We start from the raw sequence: 10,484 nt of genomic DNA, 5'->3' as shown, positions 1-10,484 counted from the left end.
TCCCAGCTGGCTGGGAAGGCGGGCTGGGAGGGGGCCAGAAGGCCCCACAAGGCCACCAGCCCCTCTTGTCCTTGGGCCGTGCAGGGAGGAGCTGTGGCTGCAGTGTCCTGCCCGTGGCACGCAGTGTGCCAGGCACACGTCCCAGGGACGGGCACTGGGGGGCTCAGACAGCGCTGGCACAGACACGGCTGAAGGGCTGCCCGCAGCTCCTGGGCCAGGCCTGCTCTCAGCAGGCACCTGGAGATGCTTCAGCCCGGACAGAGGCCACCACCAGCCCAAAAGCAGCCCAAGGAACAGCTGGCACTGCCTGGCCATGGCAGCTCGGGCTGTTTGCAGAGGGGCTCAGACAGCAATTCCCGCTTCCCACCTCCCACAGCTCCCCCACAGCTGCCACGTGTGTCCTGGCCACCCCAAATCCCCTCCCTTGCAGCCTGAGGGCATCATCCATCAGCAGCAGAAAAGCCAAGGCAATCTTCCCGCACAGAAATGAAATCCCGAGCAATAGCCCTTGGAGAGGCCTGAAAATCAAAGGTTCAGGTGGGATGAAGTTTTGTTTGGCTGAAGTTTGGAGTGTTTCAGGGAGCCCGCTGGAAGTGCAGAAGTGATGGGAAGCTTTTGCAGGTGGGTCCCCCTGGAGGTGTGCTGAAGGCAGGGATGTGCATCCCTTTGCTGAGGGAAAAGAACTTGCAGAGGCCACTGCGGAGGCTGTGAAAGGAGCTGAGCTTCTGCAGGGAGAGCTGTCCTGCTGTGGGCACAGGAGCTGCCTCAGCAGGGGCGGGGAGCACCTCCGGCCACCGCCTGCTCCTGCTTTGAAATCTCAAAGGGAGCCCGAGCTCGAGGGGTGAAATCAGCTGAATTCCAGGCACCTCTGTCAAGTGACCCCAGGGACATCGGTGGGGCTGGGGATGAGGGTTTTAAAGAGCAAAATCTTTGAAATACGAACCTGTCCTTGTCCCGATGCTGCTGAGCTTCCGTGGAAGCTCTGCCGGTTCCTGACACAGCTGGCATTCCAGCGGCAGCTCTGCATGGGAATATCCACGCTCCAAGCCTTTCCCCAAGGGTCAGAGAATAACAATGGCAGGGAGTGAAGGAGCCTTGTGCAGGGGTTGTTTAGAAATGGAGTGTGTTAAACCAGGTTCCTTTCAAAGCCATTGAAAAGCCATGACAGTGAAATTCAGGCACTGCAATTCCTTTGGGAAATGTCCATTTAGGGCAGATCCACCCTGCCAGAAGCTGTTTATCTGATGGTCAGTACATGCTGGGATCAGTGCAGGGCCATCCCCTCAAGAAATGCATGAGCCAAACCCAGCACCCAGAGGCAAAGAGAGGAGCTGAGCTTCGAGAGCTGCACAGATGAAATCCCAGGGATGTGCCTGGAGCATGGCCCTCCCCAGCAGCTTTTCTTACAGTTCCATTAAAAAAAAAAAGGTCAAAGCTGGTGCTCAGTGCTTTGGGATGTGTCTGGTAACTGCGGAGGGGATGAGCTCCCTTAGTGGAACTGAGGCAGTGGAGTGCCACGAGCCTGCAGCCAGATTGCTTCTCCTTCACCTTAAAGTCAATGTTCTTTGATTGTTTTGGTTTTTTTAATATTCTTAGAGGTGCTACAAGTGAAAGGAGAGAACAGAAATAGTGAATCATAATTTTTAAGATTTAAGATTATTGCCAAGGGTTAGAAGCAAATCATACTGATCAGGATGTAAATTAGATAAGCAAATGAGAGGTTAATGATGATTAGATGCTTAAGCTAGAACTAATGGTTTTGTTGTTTGCCATTATGAGCTTGTTTGTAGAAGGGAGTGGAGTAAGAGAATGGTTCTAAGAGCAGATTGAAACCAGCAGAGCAATGGCAGCACCTGCAGTTTCTATCGATCAGTCACAAAGCAGGGGACCTTGGATCCTGCCAGAGGGTCACAGAGACCTGAGGAAGACTCTCCTGACTTCATCCTTGCAGATCACTGACCCAATTCTACACCACAAACCCAATTCGAGAGAAGAATTGTGCATGCGTGAAGGACTAATAGCCTCATTTTAATACGGAACAGGGATGGGAGGTGCTGGGGTTATGCATATGCATTGTATGTAAGATCTCGGGAAATCAATGGAGGGCAAAGCACCTTGTCTGGGTTGGTCACGTCTTTTGGAGACGACTCCGTGCCGCCCTCTGGTGCGTAAATGTACGACTGTCTAACTTGAACTAGTTAGAGAGTCTCTGTCGTGACCTTCGGTTTTAACGACGCAACAGACTGGAGCAGCACTGGCACAGGAATTGATATTTGACTCTTCCTAGTTTCCTTTTAAAAATACAGGTAAATAACTTGAAGTTTTAAACTCTGTCGTTTGAGAGACACACACTTTCCTCTCTTTCTTTGGGAGGGATATGCAAGTCCTGAGACCCTGGGCCAATGCTCACTGCATTTTATTTACATTTTTACAATTAAACAAGGGACTGATAAAATTGACAAGGAAGAGACAACTCAGGAGCTCGCTAGGCAGCAGCCTCCAAACTCTTGCAAACTCTGCAAAGAGCAGTAGGCTATGAAGACTGTTTTCCAGTGAGAGATGAATCCATAATAACATGCTCACGGACAGAAAAGTCACTTCTGATGAGCCACTTGTTCTTTCCTGAAGTGCAGGAGTTGCAGTGTTTGACAAAGCCTGGGCAGAAGGATGAAGAATATTCCTGTCAGATTTCTCCTTCTCTTCTTGTGGCAGCAAGAGAAATCCATCCTCTTGGAGGGTTTTGCTCCTCGGTGACAGTGTGTGGTTTAGAGATAAAACAGCAGCCAGGAGCGTGAATTATTGACCCTGCACTGCCCCCTCAGACGGGTGAGGTGTGACTGCTGTGCCGGGCACTGGGGCCAATACAATTCCTGGCAGTGGCACTCGGAGCTTGAACGTTTCGGAGTCAGCGCTGGAGACTCAGCTCCCTCTGTGGCCAAAAGAGCGGGAGACACCTTCGTGCAGGAGGTGTCTGCAGGGAATGCTCTGCCCGAGCCGGCTTTTCTCTCCTGCCAGCTGAAGTCTTGCCTCTTCACGGCCAGAGCACGCAGTGCCCCCGTGTTTTGCTGCTGGGAGCACTGGAGGAGATGCCGGGAACACTGGGAGGGAACTGGGAGCACAGAGAATCCCGTGAGGGAGCTGGGAGGGACAGTGGGAGCAGCGGGAGTGAACAAGAAGGAGCACGGGGAGGGATTTTAGGAGCCCTGGGAAGGAATAGTGCTCCCAGTTCCTTCCCAGAGCTCTCAGCATCCCTGCCGGTGCTTGGCAGCAAGAGGGATACTGGGAGGGAGCTGGGAGGGAACTCCTCCCCACTCTCCAAGGTGCAGCAGCCCCGGGTGTGACCAGTGAGGAGGGGGAAGAGCCCTCAGTCCCTCCCCAGTGACTCCCCCGCAAAAAAATGAGGGGTTATGAGAATAAAAAAGGGATTTAAATTCAGAGAGGAAAACTTATCCGTAATTGTGTTTCTGTAATTGAAATGGGGAGGATCCCTCTTCACCTACGATTTGAAGGGTCTCAGCTGAAGGAAAACACACTTTTTCCATAATTTTGGGTGTCTTGCTTGGCGGGCAATCACTGCTTTCCATTTTTTTCATGCTGAAATGGAAGGAGAATACCTTTCTGGTGCTGGTCCATGGGTTTGAATTGAGGGAAAGAGCCCCATTTTCATCGTCTTAAAGTCCAAACTGAAGGCAAACACCGCTGTCACAGGTTTGAAAGGGCTTCCCTTGAGAGGAACCTCTTCATTTGCCATTTAGAAGAGTTCCATCGAGGGGGACCCTCCATTTGAAGAGAGTGTCAAAACCAAAAGATGTCCAAAAGCCACCAGAATGGTCTTTCTTGAGGGAAATTGAAAAGGGAAACTGCATTTTCCCTCATTTCAAGAGGCTACATTGAGGAAAAATCCCCCTTGATTCACTTTTTATTTGGGCTTACATTCAAAGGAGAACATCCTTTTGCATCGTTTAGTGATATAAATCCAGAGGGAACCTCCTTTGCCCCCTTGATTCAAGGCTTTGAAATGGCACAAAGGAGAGTTTACCCTTGATGTAATTGCTTTAAAAATGGCAGAAGAGCGCTGAAGCTGTGCTGGCGCTGCCGGTTTGGGCTCCATTTCTCCGTCGGGATTGTAAACGCCCACAGGCACCGAGCGCCCACGGACGCCCAGCACTGCCTGGGTCGCGCCCCGACGGATCCCAGAGGGGCTGGAAGCTCCATGGAGCAGCTCAGCGCCTGCTCCACGCTGGCCCCTGCAAGGCCGGGCCGGAGCGGGGGCTCTGGACACATCCCCATTGTGGGGGCAGAGCCGCTGCTTCACACCCGCGCTGGTGGCACCCTCAAAGGGACATGAGGAGAGGTCACTGCCCGGGGCCGCAGGGCCGGGAAGTGTCCCGGGCACGGAGCAGCCCCTGTGTCCCAGCGAGAGCAGCCGGGATGAGCCATCGCTGCTGCGGCACCGCCTCGTCCCCAGCGAGCCGGGCAAGGAGGATCCTCCCGAGGGCCCGGTCAGGTCATGTAGCTGTTGGTGCCGAGTGCCATCACGCAGCACTCACAGCATGGCCATGAAAAGGACAGGGCTTATGCCTTTATTAATATTCAGCTCTTTATTGAAGTGATCAGCTCTTTAGTAAAGTCATCAGCTGGGAAGAAAGAATGGAACAAACCCACTCGCTGGATATGCAGTGAAGGGCTGTGTAGCAGGGAAGGGGAGAATTTACAAACTCTATCAATATTTCACCCAAATTAGAGGTGGAGCAGTGGTGGGTGTGGGTGGGTTTGGTTATTCACGGATGACACTCTCTTATTCCTTGTGCAGCAATTTCATTCTGTTGGAGGATTAACTGTCCAGTACCTTTCTAACAAAACCTGTCAGAAGTTTGGATTTAGGTTTAGCCATTGGGTCGGTTCACTCCAAACGCCTGCCAAGGCTGGAGGACTGGGGTGATGAGTGCTCTCAGCAAAGGTTACTTATCAGTACTGTGTCAGATTTCCCTCAGCTCTGGGCAGGAAAGGAGAGGGTTTGGACCAGAAATTCTGCAAACAAGGCCTGTGTGATGGTTGGTTTCTTGTGTTTATCACTGAGCCGGGGCTGGCACACGGACTCGTGCAGGCACTGATCTGGCACCAGAGCTGTTGCCCTTCAGAGCCATTTTAAAGGTCTCATTATAGACCATTTTGGAGGCTGTTTGCGGAATTCCATTTGGAGCTGCATCTCACTGCAAGTGCATCGGTCCAGGTGAGGGTTCTGACCTCTGCAGGCTTGTGCTGACCTCGGGACAGGCTGGGGCTGGAGCAGGTTTTCCCGGGAAGCGGGGATGGCCGAGGGCCGGTGCAGTGTGCAGCAGGGGCTGGTTTTTGGCAGGCTGAGCTGAGCTGTGTGAGAAGCCGGGACAGGATCGGGGCCAGACTCGGGACCGCGTGCGGGACCCGCGGGGCCGGGGCCGAGCGGGGCTGTCCGCGCCGTGCTGCCCTCCCGTGGCCGCTGCCGGTACTGCAGCCCCGGCGGCGGGCGGGACCCCGCGGGCTCGCGGCGCAGAGAAGGCGCCCCAAAGCTCCCCGGCCGCACGGACAGCGCGCTGCGGGCTCGGGGACAGGGACACGGGGCTCCTCTGGCCTCTCGGCTGGCATTACCTGCCCGGGAAATGACGCTGCTAACAGCCCGGGCCTCCCTGTGGCTGCTGGAAAAGGGCAGAGGTGAAGAGGTGAATGGCAGAGCTCCTTTGGGATGACTCCTAAACTGGAGAATTGAAAGGGGCAGGGGGGCAGGGGGAAGTTGCTTTTCATTTTTTTGAAGTCTTGCTGTGGATTTTGGTATGTCAAGTGACACTACTGAAATAGAATTGGAAGAAGTGAACTTCAAGTCTTGGCACTTAATTCTTTTAATGTGCTTGTGTAGGTGCAGGAAATGCCAGATCCCAAAGCAATTCCATGTCTGTAACCTTAAGTGCAACACCTTTAAAGCCAAGTCCAGGGTGTGGGTTTTGATGTGGATGCAAATGGTGTGCCCTGAAAAGAAACGTGCCCGAAGGAGGCCTTCATTGCATATCAGGGATTTCAATTTGCTGTAGGATTCTTCCCTCCAATCCTCTCTCAGGTTCTTGAGCCAAAGCAGGTCTGACCCCAGAGCCACACAGCGAGTCTGTTGCCTTGCTAAAGGGAAATGAAATTTGCCAGGTCTGTCAGGAAAGCAAAACCATCCTGGGGTTTGTTTGGCCAAGGGTGTTAGACGAAGATGTCCTTCCTAGTAGTGGGTGTGCACGCTGGCAGTTTTGGGTTGTGTGGTGCCTCTGGTCCCTCTGAAGTCAGGGCAAGGCTGAAGGAAGGAGGGAAGCTGCCACAGCTGCAGCTGAGGGCAATAGTGGCTGTTCCAAACGGCTTGGTCCAGAACTGGTGATTTATTAAAATATGAATATCGATTTAATATCAATATCCAACTGTGATGGACAAAAGACTCTCTAACAGTTAAAGTTAGAAAGTGTATGTTTATTGCGACGCCGGGCAGCGCCTGGGGTAGCTCCCTAATGCTCACTGCAGAGATCACAGGTAATTACAGAGCCTTTTATTTACAAAAATGTTAAATATACAAAGTACAAATGCATATTCATAGCCCTGTCACTTCCTCTTCTGCGCTTCCTGCGCTAATTGACAACAAGCCTATTAAGCACGCGTAGTTTATTCCCTGAAATGGGTCAGTGGTCCTTTTGTGAGGAGTGGTCACCAAAAGGAGGAAGTAAAACGAGTCTTCCTCGTTCTAGACTTTCAACTTTTCAATGCAGGTGTGACTGATGGATGGTAGAACTCCCTGTTTCCTGTTTTCCAGAACGATTTCAGTGAGTTTCTGGAAACAGGAGGTCTGGTGTTGTATTGATTAGTTTCTCTGTTTGACAAGCAATGAGTTATTAAATCCGAGGTAGCTTATCTTAAATCCAGTTTCTTTTAACCACCCTCTAACTTTTAACTGATTTCAGCAAAGCTTATCTATTCATTTCAGCTAAATCAGCAACATCTATTCTTAACTGTAACATTAGCTTTTCTCAAAGCTTCAAAATTAGTGTCTCAGTAGCACAAAGCGGACAGACAACCCCGAGTGCGGCATTAACAACAAACAGAGCCCAAACCCAGCCCCAGGCGCTCTCGGCCGCAGGCACTTTCCCCTTGGCTGCAGTTCCCGCACCGCCGGCAGGGGCGCTGGTGGCTGCCCTTGGAGCTGGGGCTGTCACGGGGGCAATGCCCTCCCTGCAGGCAGCACCGGGGCCACGAGGGATTGCAGAGACTTTTCCTTTGGACACCCAGCCCGGCCTTGGCAGTGGTGAGGAACAGGCACGGAGGTGACCCTGAGAGTGAGGGCAAGGCACAGGCTGCAGCTGAGCAAAGACAGCCTATGCCGGGCTGAGAGGTGAAGCTGGGACTGCCCAGCGTGGAGAAGGTCCTTTCTGCAGCCCCTGTCACAGGGGAGCTTGGGCCTTGCTGCACAGATACGGCTGCTCATTGGAGCACCTCTGACTCACAAATACATTCTCAGCCAGGTACACACACTTGGAATCGCCAAGGACAGGAACCCTGCAAGGAGGAGCAGAGGCAGTGCTGGTTCCCAGGGGACACCTTGTGGCCCTGTCCCCTCAGGCCCTGCCCGGCTCCCCGGCAATCACCAGGAGCTGAAGTTGCTGCCGTCCCCCCAGTGCAGGCGCTGGCCCCGTCTGCGCAGCCCGAGCCAGTAATCGACGTTCCCGCGGAGGCGGAAGAGCAAACCCTGCCCAGGAGAGAGGAGTGGGAGCTGCCCCGGCCCCTCGGGGGGACACGTGCCCGGGGCTCCCCCTGCACGCCGGGGCTCCTTCCCTGCAGGGCCCTGGAACAGGGCTGCACCCCCAGCCCTACCAGCACCCAGCCCGGCCCAGGAGCACCCCCAGGCTCCCCTCACACACCCCACAGCACCCACAGCCCCTCACTCACCAGGTCCGCATCCTTGACAATGGCCAGGGAGGCCCCCAGCTCGGAGCACCGTTCCTGACCCTGCTCCCAGGTGCTGTGATCCCTGGAGAAGTAGTAGCAGAGCCCATTGTAGCCAATCCAGCCTAAGGGACAGCACTGTGGAGTCGCAGGTGTGACTGGAAGCTGTGGGGCTGCAGGGGGAAGAGGAGAAGCTCTGAGGATTCCCCTGTGCAGGGAGCAGGGAGCCCGCTCTGCCCCGAGGGGCTGGGCCCAGCCTGCTGCCCCTCCCTTACCTGACTGCACAGCCAAGGCCACCGCCAAAGCCAGCACCAGCAACACGAGCACAACCAGCACCAACACGGGCACGGCACGGCACCTGAACCGCTTGCCTGGAGCAGGAAAGAGCTGCTGGCTGCCACAACCAGAGGCGGCCCTGCAATGTGCTCAGCCAATGGCCAGGGAGCACAGGAGGGAGCCCTCAGCCAGTGTGCAACACACTCAGCTGGCAGCCAGGGAGCCAAGAGCCTGGACACAGGGGCAGGGACACAGGGGTGGGGACAGCCAGGGACACAGGGGTAGGACAGGCTGCAGCAGGAGAACTGCACAGGCTTGGAGGCAGCTGGGGCTGTTGGTTCCAGCCACTGATGGGCAGCAGCAGACCTTGAGGCCTCTTCTACATGTCAGGAAATAGCCACACACCTGCCAGCCCTGTCATTTGGAGGTGACACTGTCCCCTCCGTATACGCCACAGGGTTGGCCCTGCACTCACCCGGGAATCTTCTGAGGATCCTTCTGTGTGCATTGCCGGTTGCTGCTGTGCCCTGGGGACCCAGGGGCTCCCTCACACTCCCATCACTGCTGCACAATCCATTCTTCACAGCTTCATTCACTGCACACTCACAAGTGGCATCCCCCTGCTCATGACAAGTGGCTTCTTGCACCCCAGGCAAGTGTGGAACCCCAGCTGCTGGTCCCTCCTGGACATGCAGGCGGTCCTGCACAACTCCATGATGGGAGCAGGATTGATTCTCCTCCAGCTCACAGCCGGCATCTCTCTGCTGGGAACAAACAGCCCCTTGCTCCGGAGACATCAGGAATGCTGGAGAAGCCTTTCGGAGATCGGCCTCGGGAACAGCTTCACTCCCACACTGGTGGCACACTGCAAGGGACATGAGGAGAGGTCACTGCTGGTGCCGGCCCTGCGGGACACCGAGGCTCAGGAAGGCGCTGCCAGCTCAGCGCCGCCCTGGCCCCGCTCCGCGGACGCTGCGGCAGCACCTGCGGAGACAAGCGCGGCCTCCGGGAGCTCTCCGGTGCCCGCAGCCGCGGCCCCTGGGGCTCTGCAGCCGCTGCAGCCCAGCTCCGTGCCGGGACAGGCGGGGACAGCGCCTGCGAGCTGCCGGAGGCGGGGACAGGACAGCTCATGAGGCCGCTCCGGTCCCGACACCGATCGCGGTGCCCCGGGAGCCGAGGAACCGACAGAGTCCCCCCGCCCCTCCCCTCCACACGGCACCGTTCGGGGTGCCCTGGGAGCTGAGTATTCGACGGAATCCCATCCCCCGCCGTACAGAAAAGGGATGCCCCGGGATCTAATGCACCCATGCAGCCCCCCATGCCGCACCGATCGGAGTGCCCCAGGAGCTAGGGCACCGATCGAGCAGCTCATCGGCACCGATCGGGGTGCCCCGGGAGCAGAGGAACAAACGGAGTCCCCGCGCCACCCCTCCCCCCCCTCCTCCCCAGGGCACCGTTCGGGGTGCCTGGGGAGCTGAATATTCGACGGCACCCTCCCCCCCTGCGGCATCGATCGGGGTGACCTTGGAGCTTAGGCACTGACGGAGCCCCTCGTGGGGAAGGGATCGGCATGCCCCGGGAGCAGAGGCAGCGATGGAGCACCCCGTACACGACAGATCGGTTGACCCCGCCGCTTTGGGTCCCTGCGTGGGAACACGAAGCGGGTCCTGGCACAGAAGGCAGCGCCAAGAAGCCTCGGCCCCGCAGCAGCACCATGCGGCGCTTTCTGCCTCCGCTCGGCGCCTGCAGAGCTTTGGGCTCTGAGGCGCGTTCAGGTTCCTCCCGGGGCAGCCCTGAGCCGGCCAGGGACACCTCCCGCCCGAGCAGCGGCGCCGAGCCCGGGGCCGCAGGGCCGGGAAGTGTCCCGGGCACGGAGCAGCCCCTGTGTCCCAGCGAGAGCAGCCGGGATGAGCCATCGCTGCTGCGGCACCGCCTCGTCCCCAGCGAGCCGGGCAAGGAGGAGAGCGCGGGCAGCCGCTCCCTCCGCCATCTCAGCGCCAGGGGGACACGGGGGAACCCGGCACAGGGAACTCACCTGAACCGGCCCCTGCTCCTCACCGCGGCCCCTCGGCCCGCAGCGAGCCCCGAGCCGGGCACACCCGGGCGAGGGTCCTCCTGTGCCGGAGCAATCTCCGAGCTCCCGGTGCCGCTGTGGGGTTCGAGTCGCTGGGAGAGCGGAGCCGCCAATCTGCGGCTTTTGTCCAATCAGCGAGCGGGAAAGCAGCGAGGGGCTCGGAGACCCCCGGGCTCTGCTTTCCTTCCCC

General features: G+C 56.8%; 3 protein-coding genes across 3 annotated transcripts in view; 2 read left to right on the top strand and 1 right to left on the bottom strand.

The window, feature by feature from the left end:
* LOC134554997 (early activation antigen CD69-like) overlaps positions 1-10,484 on the top strand; it is a 106,139-nt gene that overhangs the window by 76,836 nt on the left and 18,819 nt on the right. The window lies entirely within an intron of this gene.
* LOC134554976 (C-type lectin domain family 2 member D-like) overlaps positions 1-10,484 on the top strand; it is a 53,380-nt gene that overhangs the window by 37,814 nt on the left and 5,082 nt on the right. The gene's annotated exons all lie outside the window — the stretch shown is intronic.
* Positions 6,648-10,285, bottom strand: LOC134554982 (early activation antigen CD69-like). The gene is made up of 5 exons (XM_063406217.1): positions 8,696-10,285; positions 8,220-8,315; positions 7,948-8,117; positions 7,647-7,747; positions 6,648-7,557 (listed from the first exon to the last, which is right to left on the bottom strand). Exons 1-5 carry the CDS (start codon positions 9,096-9,098, stop codon positions 7,443-7,445), a joined length of 885 nt encoding a protein of 294 aa, XP_063262287.1. The 5' UTR covers positions 9,099-10,285; the 3' UTR covers positions 6,648-7,442.

Source organism: Prinia subflava, chromosome 9, assembly GCF_021018805.1.
Source record: "Prinia subflava isolate CZ2003 ecotype Zambia chromosome 9, Cam_Psub_1.2, whole genome shotgun sequence".
Lineage (NCBI taxonomy): Eukaryota > Metazoa > Chordata > Aves > Passeriformes > Cisticolidae > Prinia > Prinia subflava.
This window is presented reverse-complemented; position numbering and strand designations above follow the sequence as displayed.